Source organism: Myxine glutinosa, chromosome 2 (genome assembly GCF_964187855.1).
Source record: "Myxine glutinosa chromosome 2, kmMyxGlut1.1, whole genome shotgun sequence".
NCBI lineage: Eukaryota > Metazoa > Chordata > Myxini > Myxiniformes > Myxinidae > Myxine > Myxine glutinosa.
The window spans coordinates 1,608,606-1,631,595 of record NC_136262.1 but is presented as its reverse complement, the minus strand read 5'-3'; the positions used below and the strand labels follow the sequence as shown (position 1 = coordinate 1,631,595).

At 44.8% G+C, this 22,990-nt stretch overlaps 1 protein-coding gene across 2 annotated transcripts in view; it reads left to right on the top strand.

Annotated features, from left to right (window-relative positions):
• Nucleotides 1-22,990, top strand: part of LOC137422099 (chromodomain Y-like protein) — a 90,753-nt gene that overhangs the window by 55,078 nt on the left and 12,685 nt on the right. For both annotated transcript variants that reach the window (XM_068108849.2, XM_068108848.2), the window contains one exon: nt 22,096-22,239. In XM_068108849.2, coding sequence (XP_067964950.2) covers nt 22,096-22,239 — 144 coding nt within the window. The remainder of the gene's footprint in view (nt 1-22,095; nt 22,240-22,990) is intronic.

The following is a 22,990-nucleotide window of genomic DNA, read 5'->3' as shown; positions in this document are numbered from 1 at the left end:
TCCGTCAAGAGAGCCCACTCGTGCAATGGGGTGGGCCAAGCCCCTCCCTATATAGCGGGGTCAATGGATCGCAAATGATAAGAAAATACCTCTATGGACCCCATCCCCTAACTTTTAAAGTTTATAGACCAAGACAGAGAGAAAGAAAGAGTTTTTCGCATTATAGGGCAACATTTCAAAAACAAAATGGTTATACTGAATATATAGAAATGATTATTCATTAGCATATGCAGTTATAAATGATTAAAATGTAAGTATTGGCCTCCACTATATAATTTTGAGGCTATGTAAAAAGATTGGCAAAGTTTGAAGGCAAAGTCATTTGCATGGCATGTGGGTAGACCAAAGTCTCCCATACAAAAGCAAAGCAAAAGCAAATAGACCCATTAATAGGCAGGGTCTTTTGAAATGAAGTGTAAAGCAAATATCAAGTTAGTAGCAGGCATCTGCCTTTATTTTTCAATTGAAGCAAAGTGTTATTAAAGCGTTTGGTTGTAAAAGGCAGTGTAATACGTTGAAATATGATGGCGACCAGCAGTGCCTTTATTAAAAACACAAGACACCCTTCTTGAAGCTTTCCCCTTTAGGATTCGCACATGATCACCTCTTCCGGCACGCGCAGTTAGGGGTCGACCTCAAGCATGACGTTACACAATCTTCTCCACTCACCCTTGCTTGAGTCGGAACCATCAGCTTGCTCCAGAGCCGTTTCCAGCTCACGCATGGTTTGTTTAGTTAACTTTTGGATATCGGCTATCGGGCTGGTTGGGCATGGTTCAATTGAATCAGGGGCAAGGGTTAAAGGCAAGGCAGAGTGGTAGTAGGGAGGTGGCCGCTCTTGTACAGGGATGTCTCGCTCGTGCATCTATGGGGATGTCTCGTGCATCTTCCTCCGGTTCCCGGACCACCATCTGTTGTTCATCTGTACCTGCGTTGCAAAACTTACTGATACACACACGGATCAACACTTTCAAGCATCCAATAACAATGATGATCGTGATGAGGAGTCCCACGGAAACCATCAGCCAATTAACTATTTTGGCCCCCCCAACCTCCGAAGATACTTTTCAACCAGGTGCCTATTCCCCACCTCTCTCTATCCAATCTTTTTTCCTTCAAATTGGTACCTATCTCCCTCATCTTCTTGATGGCTGCCTGCACTCGCTCTGTTGGTCTGGAATCCAAGTGCAACATTTACCTTCAACAATTCCATAAACTCCCCCCTTTTCTGCCAGAAGTAAGTCGAGCGCCACTCTGTTTTGCATTATCATTGTGCACATCTCCACCACAGCATTCAGCAATGCATGATCTGCCTCTATTGACTCATTTGCTACCCTCTCCAATACAAACGCTAATTTATCTTGTCGATAACTGTTCATCACTGTATCTGCTCCTGGAAAGAAAAATCCCACTGCCTTTTCCCCATCCTGACCCATGCAATGTCGTTTGGCCGTCCTTATTCAATAAGGCCCGTTTCCTCCTAGTCTGTCCGGCCTCCCTCAGGTACCCTTCTTCCATGAAATGTATTTGGGGAACAACTTAGGCTAGATAGCAGGTACCAACCCACCCTCTCGGCAGGTAGGGGTAAGCCTTGTCCCCACATACAAACATTGTCCCAAGGGGTCCTACCCTAAAGTCTGATAGGCAGCCTTTGTCTCCCCTTAAATATGCAGTCATTCTTGTAATCAGTCCAGTTGGTGTTATACTCACCCCCCGAGGACCTTCTTCTGTCAGGATGTAATGACATGTTGACTTCCCTGCAAATGCATGCGTATAGTTTTTACGGCCTGAGCTCTGAAGGCAGAGGGCCCCTTTTTCCTGTTCGATTAGGTTTATGGGCCCGGGCATATTTTCCTGTTGGATTTTGTGAGTGGCATCCTCCCTTCCTTTAACTCAGGACACTTCTTCTTCACAGAAGTCTTCTTCTGTCCTAGTCATAATCTTTAAACAGGGCTGGCCACCCCAGGTTTAATCCCCCAGGGAATACCTACTACAGCCACTCTTGTCTTTCCAGCAAATCTGAGTTATAGGAAAGGGAATTGCTTTCATATGGATTCCTTTTCTTGACAAGGGAACAGGTGTGCATGCCCAAAAATTAGTTTTATTGCGGGCAGCAGCCACCTGCCTGGATACCTGCCAATAGGTGTTCCACTCATGCTCGTGCTCATCTACTTGCTCCTGCTCTTCCTGCGCCTTTTCCTGCACCATCTTCTGCACCACCTGAATAAGCTGGCCATTTTCGTACAGTATCTCCAGAGTGGGCGTACCATTGTGATACAGTAGCCTCTTGACGAGCTTACTACCATTATACAGCTTCTCTTCAATGAGCTCACCACCTACAAACTGCACCGTCTTCTTAGTGAGCTTACTGCTTTGATGGGTTTGATGGGCCAGCACTATCACCCTCCAGAAGGCTGAGGAGTATCTTCTGCATTGTCGTCTCCCTGTGGTCAGAATGTCTTACAGTGTGTGGCGTGTAACCACGACGGCTTACCTTCACACTTGACCATGGTATGCGTTACAAGAAGTACCTGATGCGGTCCCGTCCACCTGAGCTGCAGCGCTGTAGTCCTCCTCCAATTCTTCACCAGTACCAGGTCACCTGGCTGAAAGAGGTGGCACTGCTCTGTTTCGGGTTCAGGCATCGCCGCCTTCACCTGCTTATGGAAGCTTTTTGCAACCTTTGTTAAAGCTTTACAAAATTCCAATACCGTGCCGTCTATGAAATGCAAATCCATTTTTGTCAAGTCAATTGGTGCCGTCACAGGCGCACTCATGGGTCGGCCCATGAGAAGCTCATGCGGGGACAACCCTGTCTTCCTGTTTGCCATCGACCGCATGATCATCAATGCCAAAGGAATGGCCTCATGGCCATTTCAGGCCCGTCTCCTCGCATTTTTTGGTGATTTTATTTTTCAAGATTCCGTTTTGTCACTCAACTGCTCCCGCCGATTGCGGGTGATAAGCGCAGTGGAATTGTTGATTGATCTGTACTCTGTAGTGCTTTGCACTAGTCTTTGTTAATGTCTGCAGTGAAATGTCCCCCCTTATCACTCGAGATCTTATATGCAAATACAATATCTCGAGTGATAAGGCTCTCCCCTTGTGCCCCATTTTCCCCCGGGTCGGAATGATCCCCTTCTTGATTCGGACCAAGATATACAAGACATTTATTCAGATACAAGACTATCTACATGATACCATGGTTCGCATCGGGGTTCAGCTCCATACAGCCGAACACCAATGACGACCCTGAATTTTAATTTGCATTCACTTTTATACATTTTCAGAGGACAGAGAGACATTTATAATACACATGGAATCAAAAACAGATCCTTTGTTTCCTGCTTTATAGGCAGAGAGACGGCGCAAGGTCGAATAAGCTTTGTCAACAATCCCGTAAATTCCGACATCTAGACGCTTGTTAAATAGGACACAGTTGTCTTGAGATTCCGTTGAATTCTTCCACAGTATACCATACCTGCAGATATATTCCTTCATTAGCAGCTTCACGACTGTCATTGCGTCACACTTACGGCACGCATATGCCTCGACCCACTTCGTGAACATATCCACGATTACCAAAATGTAATGCAACTGATTACACGGTGGTCGGTGGCATGTTTACAAAATCGAGTTGGATGTGTACGAACGGCACCCAGGGGGGTGGATGAGCCCACACATTTGTCTGGGGCTGAGCCCTGCCAAAGATGGACGCCTGGCATATCACGCATCTGCGGCAGAGCCGCTCCGCTACGACCGTAAAACCTGGGGTATACCATGTCCGACACACTGTACTTACCTTTCCCCCCTTGCTAGTATGGCCATGGACCTGTGCTATATGAGCAAGCCAAGGCAATAGGCCTTTGGGGGCCACCATCTTACCGTTTCGTGCCCATAGTCCAGTGGGTGTTCGTTTTTCACAGCCAGCTTTTGGCCATGTAGCCTGTTCGTCTTTGCTCGCCGCTTCCTGTGGGGTGATAACATCCTGTACAGTGGGGACCTCTGCCGGTGCCTTCTGTAGGCGTTGAGGCATCTGGTATATCGCTGGTAATCCAGCTGCATATTTAGCTGCCATGTCCACACAGCAAAGTAACATCAATGTCCTTCACAGCAATCCACACAACTTCTCAAAGAGCCACAACCAACCATGGTTTATATACTTTCTCAAAGCACAAATGAATTCTGACCAACAATCTGTGCTTAGCCTCACAAGGGACCAACTCTGAGTCAAAGTTGTTATTTCAGTCTCCAACACAAACGTTGACAGGGCAAGACAAGATTCAGTCACACCTCTGCATCCGTGGACTTTGCCAAATTAAATTGACTTTTTTGGGAGAGCCTGTTTATCAAGGTCATACAAAGAAAGGCTGGTGTCCCAACTGCACTAAAAGACAGATGGCCAGCAGTTGCCAGGCAACAGTCTAGGGCTGCCCTGGAAATAGCAAACTGGTTTGTTCAGCAAGGAACACTGACTGCTGCCTCTGTCAGGACATTACCTGCATTAAATCCCTGACATATATACAGTGGAACCTTGACTTACGAGTGCACCAACTTATGAGTTTTCCGAGATACGAGCCGTCGCTCGGGCGGTTTATTGCTTTGAGATGCGAGCCGAGATCCGAGTTACGAGCTTACGCCACCCGCCACCAGGTGGGTTCCGGTCACGTGGTTATCTTGCCGTGCAAGTACAGTATCTCTGCCGTATATCGCTGCTGTTGTGTTTTCGCATGTTGGTTATTTTGGAGCTTACGCCAGCCGCCACCAGGTGGGTTCCGGTCACGTGGTTATCTTGCCGTGCAAGTACAGTATCTCTGCCGTATATCGCTGCTGTTGTGTTTTCGCATTTTGGTTATTTTGGAAAATTTCTTAGTTTTAACAATGGGTCCTAAGAAATTGAGTGCCAAGGGCAGTGCTGAGAAGAAGAAGAGGATGATGTGCTTGGCTATAAAACACGCAATCGTCGAACAACATGAGCGAGGTGTGCGTGTTGTCGACTTGGCGAGGCAGATGTGAAGGCAGCTGAAGATTTTATTATAACTTTTGCCGAACTGATAGAAGCCGAACGATACATCCCCCAGCAAATCTTCAACTGTGACGAGACAGGGCTCTTCTGGAAAAAGATGCCGAGGAGGACGTATATAACGGCAGAGGAGAAGAGCATGCCAGGCCACAACTTGTTCAGAGTGCCGGCGATAGCTCGCCTTCTCTTTGTGGAAGACACGGTGAGATCCTTAACATCCAACAACTAATGGGACGCAAACGGGGCGCCCAGTTTAGCGGTACACACATTGATGAATCACCCTGCCTGTGAAACACCAACATGACAGGTTATAGCTGGGTCGGGATTCAAACCCAGGCTGGACAGTTTAGAGTCAAGTGTGCGTACCTCCAGTCCAGGCCATCCTGCCAACTTGTATGCTGCATACAGGTGAAATATAAAGCGCGAGATATTTTTATATATACTGCATATTTAAAAAAAAATTGGTGTGGTTTTTGGCGGGCTGGAACGGATTAATAGCATTTCAATGCATTTTAATGGGGAAATTTGATTTGAGAAACGAGCAAATTGAGTTACGAGCTCGGTCACAGAACGAATTAAACTCGTAAGTCAAGGTTCCACTGTATATATATATATATATATATATATATATATATATATATATATATATATATATATATATATATATATGTATATATATATATATATGTATATATATATATATATGTGTATATATATATATATATGTATATGTATATATATATATATATGTATATGTATATATATATATATATATATTGTGAGAAACCACCGGTGAAACCACCTGTTCTCACCCAGATTTGGTGCCCCGCCCACCGCGTGACGTGGCCTCCTTGGAGCCTCACGCGATCGGGAGGCGATTCGGCACGTATTGGTGGAGAGTGGAGAGAGGCGGTCGCCATCTTGTGCAACGGACGCGGCTCGAAGGCTCCGAGTGGGAAATCTCAAAAGGGCTTTCCTTGAATCCTCACGACAGCCGAGTTGGGCTGGTCGATTACAGTTCGGTATTTTACGAGCGAGTAACTCCGGAAGAAAACGAGTGATTCCCGGATCTCGTAGATTGGAACCGCGAGTGATTGCCTGCTTCGTGTTGGAGCTGCTGGCCGACCGTTCCTGCCGGCCTTGTGCGGTGAATTCCATCCTGTTACCCTCCGAGTCCCGGAGATCGTCGATTGGAACCGCGAGTGATCTTACCTGCGTCCTGTTTGGAGCGTCTGTTGCCGACAGTTCCTGCAGGCTTTGTGCAGTTTATTCCATTCTGTTACCATTTATGGTTTTTGTGATCGAGCCAATAAAGCATCGTGCCTTACCCCTAGAAGGCCGATTAAAACACAATTGTGTTTATTGAGTTCTCTCTGTCCACGGAGTGGACTACTTGAAGCCCGGACATTAACGTCCGTATTCCGTGCTGGGAACCATTTCACAGCCGGGATCGCGACAATATATATATATATATATATATATATATATATATATATATATGTATATATATATATATATATATATATACATATATATATATATATATATATATATATATACTAGCTTGGTGAGGGTCGCTGCGTTCGCCTCAACCAAGCGTCGTTACTGAGGAACGGGCTTATTTTAGCTGAGGATAATGACTGTACCTGAGTTGCTGTGTTGTCATGATTTACACCAATCATAATACAAACAATTATTTTGCACAAATGTATTTGTTGTGTTTGTGATATTACATTTTTATAGGCAATTTAGGTTGAAGATTGAGGTTGAATGTTATTTTTTTTTCAAGAAAGAACCCCTCAGCACATACACAGGGGAGGGGTTGGTGCAGACTGGAAGTTTGGGACGATTACACCTCACTACCACGTAATTCAAAACACCTCACCACCAAGTAATTTAAAACACCTCACCACCAAGTAATTTAAAACACCTCACCACCAAGTAATTTAAAACACCTCACCACCAAGTAATTTAAAACACCTCACAGCCATAAAACACGTAATAAAAACACCTCACCACCAAGTAATTCAAAACACTTCACCACCAAGTAATTTAAAACATCTCACCACCAAGTAATTCAAAACACCACACCACCAAGTAATTCAAAACACCTCACAACCAAGTAATTCAAAACACCTCACCACCAAGTAATTTAAAACACCTCACCACCACGTAATTCAAAACACCTCATCACCACATAATTAAAAACACCTCACCACCACGTAATTATAAATACCTCACCAGCACGTAATTATAAATACCTCACCAGAACGTAATTCAAAACACCTCACCACCATGTGATTTAAAAACACCTTACCACCACGTCATTTAAAAACACCTCACCACCACATAATTCAAAATACCTCACCACCATGTGATTTAAAAACACCTCACCACCATGTGATTTAAAAACACCTCACCACCATGTGATTTAAAAACACCTCACCACCACATCATTTAAAAACAACTCACCACCACATAATTCAAAATACCTCACCACCACGTGATTCAAAACCACCACAACGTTATTAAAAACACTTCACAACCACGGAAACAAAAGTTTGAGGGAGTCGTTAAGTGAGAACACAGACACTGCCCAGATGTGTAGATATATAGATAAATGACTGTACCCGAGTTGCCGTTTTGTCATGGTTTAAACCAATCATAATTCAAACAATAATTTTGCACAAATGTATTTGTAATATACGTGATATCACATTTTATAAACAATTGAAGTTGAAAAAAAAAAAATTCCCCCCAAAAAATTCCAAAAATAAAAAAATTCGAAATGTTTTTGAACAAATACCCTTAGGACATACCGATGGGAGAGATATGTGCATACCAGAAGTTTGGTACGATTTCACATAAGTTTGAGAAAGTGGTTCAGTGACAACACAACACAGGACATCACAACACAGACACTGCACAGATATATATATATATATATATATATATATATTGTTACGGATCGCGGTTTAGATGTTAAGATGGGCCGAGCGGATGGTCCAACCGCGACCGTTACAGGATCCCCAATTGGCCCGACTCCCCCAACGTTGACCAGATCGCACCACAGATATTCAATCGGGAAACCTCTAAAGCGACCGAAAGAGAAGGAAGAGAGAAGAAGACAGAGTACGGAGGAAGAACAGATTTATTATACACACACAAGCAAAAAGAAGGAGCGACCAAAGTTATTTACAAGCAATGGATGGAAGAAGCAGTCACACAGTGAATCGTTAACTTATACTATTCAATTTACTTAACCCCAGGACAACGTTCAAGACAGACGACGTTCACACTTACACGGGGGAAATTGCAGGCAGGTATGGCGGAGGTGGGTTGCTGGAGAGGGAGGCAGGGTCAGGTCCCTGCAACCGGCAGGGCTGGAGGTAGCAGCTCCCAATTCTTCGCGTTTCTGGCGGGAAAACCCTCGGTCGCGTCGACGCTGCTGATGCTGTAGACGTCACGCGCTGGCTCGGTCACACCTGCTCCTCTCCTTCTGGTGGAGCCGTCTCCCTCCTCTCAGCGCGTCTCTCCAAAGCTTGTTTCCTCTCCAAGTATCTCTCCTTTTTGGTTTAGAGCGTCTCTCATCTCACAGCTCACAGCTCACAGCTCATCTCTCATGTCCTCTCCCATGTCCTCTCCCATGTCTTCTCCTGAAGCAGTCCCTTCCAGTCGCTTTTATTACTCGGGGCGGAATCAAGCCGCCGGCTGCGAGGGCACGCCTACCGGGTCGCTAACCGCGGTGCTGGTTGGCTGTTAGGGCTGTCCGATTCCTCCTTTGAGCATGACGACGTGCCACGCCTGTGAGTTGGCGGCTCCTACCCCCCTCTTCTCCGAGATGAGCACATGGGCAATGGCGGCTTGCGGGATTGAACACCACTCGCACCGCTTTTGAAAGGAACTTTGGGGGAGCGGAGATGATTGGGGAAATTGAAAGGGGCCTACGCTTATTTCGTTTGATACAATGCAGAGTCAATCTAGTGGGAAACACATATTTAGCCTACATGGAATAAGGAAATAAACTATTTAAAAAGATATATCGTGGCCTGTGTGTAAGTTTCATGGAATTAACTCGGAGGACGGCTGCGACCATTATTTACATTACGAGGGTGTTACACACAACAAAACCATACTTTTCACATTCGTTACACTTCCTCCAAAATTGTTACACTTTTCAAAACCGTTACACTTCTCAAATTCGTTACACTGCACCCTCCTTTCTTCAGGCCCGTACTCGGGCCTACAAAACTTTAACTTAGTGTGACACGTAGGTGTAATTCCCTCTACAATTAACCTGACCCTGAGTGTGACAATCTTAAAACACAAATAAGTATGTCCCCCTATTGCATTGCACCCTGTCTAACAGACTCAAGCCCACAGCTAACCGAATTACGGAATTGTTCTCAAACTATACATTTATGGTGGGGAGCATTATTTACAGTGACGTTATTTCTTATTTACAACGCAACCCAGGACCTGTGTTTTTTTTTTCTTTTTAGGGAACAAGAAAAAGAAATTCCTGTTGGGAGGGAGGAGACAGCACGCATTGCATCGATGCACCAGTACCAATACCACCAAAGCACCCAAAAGCACCACAAAGCACCACAAAGCACCAAAAGCACCACAAAGCACCAAAAGCACCACTCGGTGCACAGTCACCACGGTTTATAATAAACACAACAAAACAACTGGTGGTGGTCTTCTCTTTCTCTGCTGGGCCGATGTTCTTCCCGACGTCTTCTGGCTTCATGCGGCCTACTTGGAAATAATAAAAAGCACAACTTGTGTTCATTTTTATTTAGGGCCTCAGGGGCCAACTAAGGGTGGTCCACCTGTTTGGCATAGGTGCCACCTTACCGAGGTCCGCAAGCAAGATTCCCTGGCCACTATGGCCGGTCTCCAACAGAGGTGCCCTGCCCCAGAACCTGGGGTCCATCAAGTGGTACTTGGCCGCAGAACAGCGGTCCATAAAGTGGTACATCAACGCAATGCATGCTGGTTCTGGGAATCTCGTGCGCACAATGGCCACCTCACGCACGCTCTCCTCGGTGCCCAATGGCGCACAGGTCCTCAAGTGGGAGACAAAAGGGGGGGGAAGACAAATGAGCGAGGGGTAAGGTCACAAGGGTACACGTCAATAAAGGCAATGCAGGGTGAAGTGCGTACGGAGAGCGAAGTGAGAAAAACTCGTCCCTACCGTACGTCACCCCCCCCCCCCCCCCCCTGTCACCTACACTACCCTTGCCCTTACCCCATATTTACAAGAATTTACACCTTTACAAATTCGTCACTACGTCTTGTCTTCCCCATCTTTCCCTTCTACACCAAATTCGTCTCCAATCCCTCTACTTCAAAATTTGCCATCACCAATTCATCATCAATCCTCATAAGGAGGGAGAGATGGAATTACGCACAATGTCACACCCACGTCATGATGCGTCTCACAATCCAAAACATTTGCATTAATGAAAAATAATAAAACATGGCATGGTGTGGAGTTACCTCATCTCAGGTGAGTGGATGCAGATGGTGCGAGGAGACTCCAATCCTAACTATCCTCTAAATGATTTTAACACACTTTACACTACCCGGGGTCTCTCCCTGCCAATCCATTGGCCAACTTACACTATGGGTTCTAAAAACCAATTCCCATTGACCAAACTGTGGTGCTTCTCAATTTGGGGTCTCACTCCCCCGATTCATCTCCCGGTGCCCTCGCACAATTTCTGGGCTGCGACGTGTAGCTCTCCCAGCAGGTCTACCCACCTGCACACCTCCACCACTGCAGTTGCCACCCGAGCTTACCTAGCTCCTCACCCTAACCTAACTAACTGGGGAAAGCCCCTCCTGGCTCTGTCACCCCACTCGGTGCCCTCTGGCACTGGGCTACCCGGGTCCGTCCTCCGGATCCTCGGGCCCCATCCACAACAACTACTACCGGCTCCCAGAGCCCACCTGCGGCCTCACCTGGCCGACATCCTCACAGTGGTGGAGCGCCCAACCAACTACACACACTAACAGGCTACACGCCCAGCCATTTCCACAACACTAATGCACCCATCCAAAGACCATTCTTTCACCCGCACCACAGATGCCAATATCCAACCACAATTTACCTATACCCTCTACCTAACACTTACTCTACCCGCCCCGGGTATCCGTGATGGGGGTCCACTCTTCCCCCATTCACACCTTCGCACCATCCACTCCACTCCACAATTTCCACCATACTCACTCCACGACCATCCATTCCAATACTCCATTTATTCCACACTACCATTCTCCATACCTGCTGTTGCACACCTGTGCCCTCACACCTGGTGCCACCTGCACCCTCCTTTCTTCCTGGACCATTTGGTCATCACAATACACATCACCATCACTCACTCATACACTGCTCCATACACCTGTTCAGTTGCACACCTGTGCAATCACACCTGTTCAATTCTCAAACACACGGCATCATCTCATCTAACTACTCCCCTCTGAAACTTGCGCTTCCCAGTCGTCCCTTTAAACTATTGCGCTCCCTCGTCATTATCATCCACACTAATCTACCTGCGTCCCCACTACAGGTATCCTTGTCACTAACTAACCTTAACGTCACCTAATGTCATCTTCGCTAGATCCCTACACACAATATCCTAACCCACCCGGGCTAGTTTTCACTGCCATCAACCCCATAAACCTAGTGCTCCTTTGCCCCCCTTCTGTGAGGGATGGTGGATTTGCCATCCCACCACATCGGGGAGGTCCTACTATCAATTTCGCTCGTCCAGATCCAACCAATTCAAAAATTTTCCATTTACTGCCAATTCTACCCACTATTATAAATTTCGTATCAAATCACTATCACTATCACCATCATCACAGTCCACTATATCCTAGCCTCGGTGCGTCGTGACATCATTAAACTCGGTTCGTAAAGCCGAGCAATGAATCCGGGTGGTTTGGTTGCCTGCAGGTTGAATCCGTCCGGCTTTCGGTTCAAGGGAGGTGGTTTGGTTGGGCCGAGATTCCACGCACCATCTCGGCGCGGCACCTTGCGGTCCCGGGCCCGATGGCTCAATCTCCCCCGGTCGGAACCCCGTCCCCACGAGGGGGCACCGTTCCGCTTCCTCCCACTCGCCCTTGAACCGGACCGGTCGCCTCGCCCGACAAAGCCCGGACTCGACCGTGCGGGGCAGGGCCAAGCCCGAATCGGCAACGATGCTTCGAAGAGAAGCGACGCAGCATCGACCCGCGCCGGGCCTCGCACCCAACAAAGCACCCCGCGCCCCGAGTGCTTGCATCGGCTATCCGTCGCCCTAACCGCTAACCCGGTTACCGTCGATGCTTCACCTGCATGCTCACACGCATACGCTACCCCTTTCACCCTCACCAAACCCGGCGTTCCAACGCCGTCCGTACATTCCACCAACGCTCTCCCTGTTACACACCACACCTCTCGCGCACACTCTTGCGCACACTTTGGTCCACACCTCTCCTCCGTTACGTCCTCCGTAACACTCACCATGGGCGTGCACTCTTGCATCCACCCACTAACGCGCTCACATGGGCTCTCCCACACCCGCGCTACCACTAACTCAGGTGTGCTTCCTCGCACACCCTCGACCATTCCAAGCGTGCATTCTCGCACCCGCTCCACCACCAACTCACTCCTCGCTGACGCACACTTTTTCCTCCCACGCGTGCCATTTCCACTCACACGGGACCCTTCACCAACGCCCGGATGCTTCCTCGATCCCAAGCGCGCGAAAATTCTTTTGTCGCCAAACATCCTCTTACAAAATCTCCCCGCACAATACACAGCACGTCTCACCTTCGGGGTTCTTCTTCCTCCCTGCACCAAAACCTGCAAACTTCCATTTGGATTAGCGAGTACATCATGATGATTTGAGCAGGGACTTTGTATATTTTCCATTTCTCCCTGCAATTCCCGGGCTACCTCCGTCATCTCTTCAATTTCAATGCCCACTCCCGCTTTTTCTTTACTCACCTCGACGACCGCTGGCTTTAATAAAACACCCTCTACCTCATCGGTCGCCGGCTTTTCCAAACCCCGTGTCGCGATTTCTACCCCCGTCATTGTACCCGTGCTTTCCTCCGCTTCGCTCAACCGGCGCTTCTCGACCCGCGTTACCTCCTCGTGCACCCCTGGGACCCTTTCGCCCAACTTGCGGTCTCTGTCCCACTGCTCCCTTTCCTTCCTATCGGCCCTCATTCCGTTTATTGTTGCTTCAATTTGCTCACTCTGAGCCTTCGCTTCGTCCCTCATTGCCCCCATCATTCTGCTTTCCAATCGCTCACTATTAGCCCTTGCTTCGTCCCTCATTTTGTCCATAAGGGCCCCGATTTGTAGCAACAAAAGGTCCGAATCCAACGGCGGCGCTGCTACGGTCGCGGCAAAATTTGGTGCCGCTACACCCACGTGCGCGAGGACGCCATTTTGCGCGCCTGAAGCCTCGTGCGCGAGGACGCCATTTTGTGCGTCTGATACCCCCTCAACCGCCTCCTCATTGCTCTCCTCCCTTTCTTCCCCTAAGTCCTGGGTTACCCCTAACCCGTCTATCTCCCCCACCGACATCCGATCGCCTTGATTGTCCATGGCGCGATCTCAAAATTCGGGTTTTTCTTCAAAACAAAACAAATTTCGGCAGCTTGTAATTTTGAGCGCGTTAAGCGCACTTCGGGTCCGTATCTCACTCCCGACACCAATTGTTACGGATCGCGGTTTAGATATTATGATGGGCCGAGCGGATGGTCCAACCGCGACCGTTACAGGATCCCCAATTGGCCCGACTCCCCCAACGTTGACCAGATCGCACCACAGATATTCAATCGGGAAACCTCTAAAGCGACCGAAAGAGAAGGAAGAGAGAAGAAGACAGAGTACGGAGGAAGAACAGATTTATTATACACACACAAGCAAAAAGAAGGAGCGACCAAAGTTATTTACAAGCAATGGATGGAAGAAGCAGTCACACAGTGAATCGTTAACTTATACTATTCAATTTACTTAACCCCAGGACAACGTTCAAGACAGACGACGTTCACACTTACACGGGGGAAATTGCAGGCAGGTATGGCGGAGGTGGGTTGCTGGAGAGGGAGGCAGGGTCAGGTCCCTGCAACCGGCAGGGCTGGAGGTAGCAGCTCCCAATTCTTCGCGTTTTTGGCGGGAAAACCCTCGGTCGCGTCGACGCTGCTGATGCTGTAGACGTCACGCGCTGGCTCGGTCACACCTGCTCCTCTCCTTCTGGTGGAGCCGTCTCCCTCCTCTCAGCGCGTCTCTCCAAAGCTTGTTTCCTCTCCAAGTATCTCTCCTTTTTGGTTTAGAGCGTCTCTCATCTCACAGCTCACAGCTCATCTCTCATGTCCTCTCCCATGTCATCTCCTGAAGCAGTCCCTTCCAGTCGCTTTTATTACTCGGGGCGGAATCAAGCCGCCGGCTGCGAGGGCACGCCTACCGGGTCGCTAACCGCGGTGCTGGTTGGCTGTTAGGGCTGTCCGATTCCTCCTTTGAGCATGACGACGTGCCACGCCTGTGAGTTGGCGGCTCCTACCCCCCTCTTCTCCGAGATGAGCACATGGGCAATGGCGGCTTGCGGGATTGAACACCACTCGCACCGCTTTTGAAAGGAACTTTGGGGGAGCGGAGATGATTGGGGAAATTGAAAGGGGCCTACGCTTATTTCGTTTGATACAATGCAGAGTCAATCTAGTGGGAAACACATATTTAGCCTACATGGAATAAGGAAATAAACTATTTAAAAAGATATATCGTGGCCTGTGTGTAAGTTTCATGGAATTAACTCGGAGGACGGCTGCGACCATTATTTACATTACGAGGGTGTTACACACAACAAAACCATACTTTTCACATTCGTTACACTTCCTCCAAAATTGTTACACTTTTCAAAACCGTTACACTTCTCAAATTCGTTACAATATATATATATATATATATATATATATATATATATATATATATATATATATACAGGAGCGTATGCTGGATCAGCATCCTTGGACGACTCCTCAGCACCATCCCGACATACACCACTGTGTGTGCTATGGAATGAGGTGTTTTTATGGCGGCCGGAGTGCAAATCCTGCCACAAACTTCCTTGAGAGAGGACCCAGCACCCTGGTACTCATTTCACCTCCCTCGGAAGGATGCCAGGTTGAGTCAACCCCACCTGGTATGAATTCAACAGCTGAACGCGATTTGAACTCGGGACCTCAGGATCCCAAGCCCACCGCCCTATCCATTAGGCCAACACCATGTATACATATAGATTCCTTGTGGAGATGTCTTTCTATCTTCATCCTCCTCATCGGCTTATTCTCCATCTCCATTGAGTCAGTATAATCTTTTCCAAATGGACATGTTTTCATTTTCTTGAGCTAAAATTTGTTTTGTGTCCATCGTCATGAGTTTCTGGAAGCTCAGAGCATAAGCAAATGGGTGCATATTTTAATTGCTGTGTTTATATACAATTTCAGTCATAGTTCCAATGAAAAACAATGGTGTGTTACAATTGGTGTTTTTCCATCAATGGTGTGCATGCTGTGCTCCAAACGGTCCCTGTATGAATTTTTACCTCCACCACTGAAGTTGGATGGAGGTTATGTTTCACCCCTGTTTGTCTGTCTGTCTATTTGTGATAAGGATATCTCAAAAAGTTGTGGATGGATTCGGCCGGAACTTGGTGGACAGTTTGGGTGTGTCACATTGACGAATTGATTTGATGTGAAGATCCGGATACGATAAAAAAAATTTAAAATCTTTTAAAACTAATTCTTCAACGTTGAATGATGGGACCAAAACGATCTATTGCATGATATTTTAATAAGTTGTGGACTAGTCCTGACAACTTGGTGGATGAGTTGCTTCAGTGACGAGAAGAAGCCGATTCGACTTTGGTTCAGGTCCAGATCCAGATCCGGCCTATCCGTGGGATACAAAATGTAAACCTTTCATCATGGCGGAGGTACGCGCTCTCCTGAGTGCTGTTCTAGTTGAATTAGGATTGATGGATATTCGATATCAAGAGTTCACCATCTGACAAATTTTTGCCATTGTCAGAGTTGGATGAATTTGGTGAGATTGGGTGTAGAGGAGGAAGAAGGGTAGAGGTGTGCTTGTCTAAGCAATGTCCACAAAGGTTGGTTTTAGGAGATTTATTAAATTATCGGGAGAAAACTGAGTTTGATAAGCATAGATTACATACAACATTAAAACAGTTCACTTGCATAAAATAGTTCACTTTGGTGTACAGCACAGGATGACACCAAGAGCAAGCAGATTCTTCTCTCTCTTTCTCTCCCAAATTTCTCTCTTTTATAAAGGCAAAGTCCTTTGAACCTCCTCTCAAGAGAGCAATGTGTTCAAACCTTCTGGTCCCCACATCTGATTCTGCTCATGCACAAGAGAACCCGTAGGTATGCTTTTGAGATATAAGAATAACAGATGACCTTTCAGAAGTGTCATCCCCTGAGCAACGTTTTTTGTTTTACAACATTTGGCAATGATTTCACTGCAGTGTCCCCTTGCCTTTCGTTCCAAGCCTGATGAATGTGCATCTGATTTCACTTACAAGAAAGATGCATTACCAGGAAAAAGAATTTGCTGAGCACGGTTTTCAGCTCCACAGTATCCACATGTGCCTTTTCAGAATATCTTATTCAACATTCATATTTCTATGATTTCCTGCAAGAATTGTAATTAACTACAGGGAAACTTATCCAACAAGATAGTATTAATTAATTCGGATTAATTAATTAATGTAGAAGTCCTACTTCTACACTCCTCCCTTTTTCTCTTCCTTTTCATAGGGCAATTTAAAGGTCTTCAATTTACCTATTTGGATATCAAAATTTTCCATTACCTGAGGCATACACCAGTCCCATTGAAGAATCTGCTCGTCAGAAGGCGTTCTCTCGTTCCTCGAATTTACCAATCCTTAACAGTTCAGCTTATTGCATTTACATCAGTTAGCATCCCAAGTATCTCTGCAAACAAACTCCACCTCATACAACTGCACAAAAATTCCAGTCCATCATGAAGATTATTACTGTAATGTGCTTTATGCATTTCACCATTATCTTGGTAATACTGTCAGCATGATTCCATGTTAAAACATCTGAAACATTCGGCCATGTTGATTCCAAGGTGCTTGCTGCAGAGTGAATGCTGAACTTCTGTTTGAAAAAGCTGATCACTTATATGGTTGAAAATCAAGTATGAACCACATTCTTCTGGTGTCTTCATAGCACCTACACTATTCCGCGTAGGTTTTTCCGCTATCATGGTAGGTGGGCAAGATCACAAACTGACCCTGCTCCGCATGTAGCATCCTTGCCACTCTAGCCATGAGCCATAGTAGATCTTGAACAAGGCTGTCGTCCAGTTGTCGTTGACCTGCCTGCTCACTCATCGTGAGTGGGCAGCAAGTGTTGTTGTGATGTTGGTCGACCTGCAGGACGTGGACCCGAGATGACAGGTTCATCCATGGCGATGTTAGGACCGTGGTGTTCAAGTTGTCCATGGCCCATGCCAGGAACAGCCAGCAGAGTTATGGAAGCCCAGTGTAGAGAAAGAGGCAAGGCCATCCACTTACAACTCCATGCTGGTTCCCTGGCCGTTGTTGGAGCAATAACATCAAGTCACAGTGTCCAGTAGAAGTTGCAAGTAACATGTTGTCATCCAACAATTGCTGATGTGTTAGATGTTCCAGGCACTGAACTGGAGCAAGTGATCGCCTTTCGCCCACTCATTGCAATGTGATACAGGCCAATGGTCACAACATTTTCTTGGTGAAGGTGAACATCCTTTTCCAATCTTGCAGAGGAAGATGCCTTTGCCATTCTTCAAAGGGAGGGTGTATGCCACACATAATCTCATCTCTTGCCAAATTTTTCTGTTCGCTCTCTTCCCAAAGCAGTTATCGCTTCATTTCTTAGCTGTTAACTGGTTGTTCTCCATTCAGCCATATCTGAATCTGCTCTCAACACACTCTGGATCAGGTGGGGTACACCTTGGCATGATGTTACCATGTTCTAACTGATCATGTATATCTTATAACAGCTTCACATTCAACAGTTTGCTGTTTTCCTTTAACCATTCACAAGGTTATATTTATTCATATACTTCACAAAGGTTAACATCAAGTTTATAAACATTAAAGTTATAAAAAGTTTAAAAGTTACTTATAAAAGTTAAAGTTGTATAAAGTTGCTTTCAGGTTAACATAGTTCGAAAAATTAAATCATGTAGTCTTTGTAATGCAAATCAAAAAGGAATAAGTTCCTTAATAATTATAGGTAAATATAACTAAAATCACAAACAGGAATACCTAATCCCACACAAACTATGCATAATGTATTCATTATCATAGATTCCTCACTTTTTTTTCTTTTCTTTTTTTTTTACTTGAGGAATTATTTTAATAGTTTCTACTAGTATTATGTGATCTTCAAAAATGGTGCTTATGCCACATCAATTTTCATGGTTTCAAACTTCTGGTGATATCAGTTCACAGGCCTTTTAAGACTGGCACAATTCATAACATTCTTTTTATGGTATTATTCCGACTCTATCTGGTCCATTTGTATCAGTATGTGATTCAGTCTTTTTATTTCTGTTTCCAAGTTCCCATGAAGGTCTTCCTCATTTGAGTTCACATTTGGTTCCTCTTTCAGCACCATTTCATGATTAGTATATTTTGTTCAGACACACTGTCACCAAAGCTTTTAAGCAAGCCACCACTAAAACTATTGTCAATATAATTACCAATCCAACAAATAGGTATTGGAGTATTTTAGCTGCTTCTCCTCCAAATACATTTCCCAACCATGCAAAAGCATTTGTACAATCATAGAATTTTGCTCTTTTATCCCTTAACTCTTCGACATTTTATTTACAATCGTACTAATACAGGTCTTATATTCATCCAATGGGTTTCGTTCCTTGACAACTGTCACACTGTAACATTTTAATAGAGCTTTGGAAATATTTTCCAAATAAAGTTTGTTTACCAAAATTGGTTTACCAAAATACTCACCTGCATACGCCAAATTACGTATGCAATTACAGTTTTTCCCAAATTGTTTAGCCTTTATGGCTGTAGAAGTTGCTGTTTACCTGCAGTACCCTTTTATCTACCAAGCAATAATTATACTTCCACATGAGACCTCCACCAGATATAAAACCTGGGATTACGTATGCAATAAATTACGTATGCAATTACAGTTTTTCCCAATTTGTTTGGCCTTTATGGTTGTAGAAGTTTCTGTTTACATGCAGTACCCTTTTATCTACCAAGCAATTATACTTCCATATGAGACCTCCACCAGATATAAAACCTGGGATTTCTAATCATATTGATGCATAACCTCAGGACAATTAGGCTGCACATAAAATTCCACTATCGTTAACTGCCATAAATGCATTCTATTATTATTATTATTTTATTTTTTTCACAAACAAAAGATATCCATACTTTAGTTTATTATAGATCCATTGATTTGGAGCCGTCTTCCAACTTCCATAAGGAAGAATCATAACTCTATAAGTCTTAGTAATATCTCATTTAATTTAACCAGTTTCATCAAATTATTCACTCATTACGTCATTCTACTTCCATAAGTCAAGATAGATTGAGGTCTACCATTACCATTTCTTGTGTTATCAATTCAACAAATTTTTTTCTACCCAGAACCAATTCCCTGGTACTTAGCAAAATATTACCATTTTCAAGGAGTATTTTAAAATCTCCTTTCAATTAATCAGCCGGCTCATCTTAGTGAGCTCTTCCCCATTATCACATCTGTCTCTGTTTGTTAAACCATATCATCTACCCGTAATACACATCCATACCTACAGCACAATTTTACATTGTGATAAAATCCAAATTTATATGTATCAGAAATCCGTGAGCAGAGTACTCTGCTAAGTCCGTGTAAGATCCCTTACAAATTTGGCTAATTTTACTCCCAAAGGCATATCATTACCTTTTAATTTTATGAGGCTCATCTATCTATAATTCCAGTAATCTCTGTGTGTGTGTCTGTGTGTCTGTGACCGCTGTTTCTCGACAACCACGGGTCCGATATACTTGAAACTTGCCAGGTATATTGCTGGGGACCTGAGGATGTGCCTTTTCAAGGTTTCATATTCATCGGAGAAGTAGTTACCGAGCTATGGCGATTTATTTACCAAACTCCGCAAGCCGTTCGCTTTGGCTTTGCGAATGGACCAAACCATTTCATGTAAATAGAGGGGGGGGATTGTCACCGTACTCGCAAGCCGTTCGCTTTGGCTTTGCGAATGGACCAAACCATTTCATGTAAATAGAGGGGGGGGATTGTCACCGTACTCGCAAGCCGTTCGCTTTGGCTTTGCGAATGGACCAAACCATTTCATGTAAATAGAGGGGGGGGATATAATTTTAGATATATATATAGTACGGGCACGCCCTAGTATCCATAAATAGATTTGTGTCCTCATATAAGCATTATCAAAAATGGAATCCCAAGCTTACTCACAATTTCATACTGTTAATTAATGGCTGCGTGTAACTCGTCACATCAAAAGAAGGAGCAATCTTTGCACTTCCATCTGCCTTTTCAAAAGAGATAACCTTTATAATCAAATTATGTCTTTTATTTCATGGATATTTTATCCCAACCATATCATTTTATTTATTGAGACAGGTATACTGTCGTTTTCAGCAACCTTTTGAAAAAACAAAATACACAAACTCATGCATTATGTACACTTGTTCGAGTCTGTACCATTATTTCCATATCAGGGTGGGTGTCATTTTATAAAATCTGTCCATCAATTTTTGTCCATAATTCTTTTTTTAGAAACACAGACAATGTCCACATTTAGACCAACATTTTGTCCCACAATGGGTTATCAAGTGTTTTTTCCATCTGGTCTATCATTATTAAAACGTGCAGCTTCCTTTTTCTTCATGGTAAATTATTCCCATATTATTTAACCCAAAATTGATAAAAACACACCAGATGAACAATGCCAATTTGTCCCACAAATCCACATTATCATCCTGTGACTTCCATGGCGTTCCCCACCAATTGGTAAATCAATTGTTCCCAAAAATTTGTCTTTTATTTCAATTCTCCATGATGCCCCGTAAACACACGTTTACAGTTTTGCAAGTATGGGATTGCCTGAACTATATCCAATAATTAAGTCCAATCTTGGGTCTTTTACTTAAATTTTCCAGAATTTCACAATTTCTGCATTTAATTTTAATCTCCTCCTTTTCTGGAAATTTTATGGAACTTAAACAATTAAGTGTTACACTGCCAATGAACAAAAATGAATTATTCTTGCTCAAAAGACTTTTCAGCCAAAGGAAGCACAGACATTTGCTCATTTTGGTCTAGTTATAGGGTTTAGATGACCATCTAGTCTGTTGAGGCCAATCTTCGTTTGGGGTCTGCAACAACGGAGGCCTGTCCGTTGTCTGAGGTGCGGGTGATTGCTGGTACCCTCGATCTTGTTTTTCCCTGCCACATTGTCTCCTGTTGGAATACGGACAGTTTCTATTCCAGTGTCCTCGTTCTCCACACCTGAAACGCCGGACATTATCATCCTTTGTTCTTTCCACTTTTTTCTCTTCTATCACTTCCTTGCTGATCAGATCTACACCGTAATATTTACACGGTGAAAGACAAGAGAACGTGCAATACTGCCTTTGTTGCGGTGAGACATTTTCAGTGTCTCAAACGAGGTAACTGTGCAAGACCAGAAACTTTGTGTTGGGAGTTAACTACCTTACCGATGGATTCAGCTTGGAATGACAAGTTGTATAAAAGGATCCTGATGGACGTCCGACGTGCTGAGGAAGCATGCTGTTTGTGTGTGTTTGCACACTAGAAATATGTAGATTGGCAATAGATGATGCTCCTCCAGGGAAAGCAAAAACGTGTTTTCATGCCAAATTGGCCTATTGGTCTCGTTTGCTAAAATACTCACCCGGTAACTTTTGATTCTGTTTCTCCTACCCCGTTTCTCCCCTTATTTACTGAAGGCGTGTGAACTGCTTTTTTGTGGGCGGAAACTCACAGCCGAAGAAGCCTGTACCAAAGGTCTGGTCTCTCAGGTCTTTTGGCCTGGTTGCTTCACACAAGAGGTCATCGTGCGTGTACGCGAGCTAGCAGCTTGTCATACCATGGTAAGTCGGTTACTATTAACCGTCTTTGCCGTAATTAGACGCTCTACCCCATTGTTGAATTTCAATGATACAGCGATCGGAATGTAAAACGTTTTTGGAATTACTCAGGATATATCTAACCCCGGGTTTGCAATAATTGCTCTTGGACTAAGTCGTTGGCATTGCGAATCGCATGCTTCCTAATGGGTTGTTAGGGTTTCTCTTTTAAAAACCCTCATTTTGACTTTTTCCTCCTGTATTCGCTGATATGCTCGGATGTGTTCATTCATACTTTTCCTGTGAATTTTAGTAAAAACAAAACCCCTTGTAATTGAGCCACGGGCCCTGGGAAATTAGTCCCAGACCGTGTAGCACATTGGTAAACATTAACCATTCACTGCGGAAAGATCTTTCTTTTGTGACTGAGGAAAGATATTCTTCTTCTCCTTTTTTGGAGGCTTGTGGAAGAGCAAGGTGACAGAGGGTAAAAGGCAAATAACTGCCAGTGGGGCCACGATTGGACACAGTGTGTAAGGGAATGGACAGACGGGGGAAGAGTGGACTAAACATCGTAACCTGTGAATCTGAGGATTGTGATTATTTTTAAAGCAGGAAGTAGGCAGATTGGGTTGGTGTTGGGCAGGCCTTGGTGCAACTGTGTTGGAGGAAAGGAGTCTTCTTTTTCGGTAAAAACCACATCTTTTGCTCCGACGAAGGGTTAACACCCAGAATGTCAGTTTCCCCTTGCTTCCTGTGGCGGTTGGCATATCTA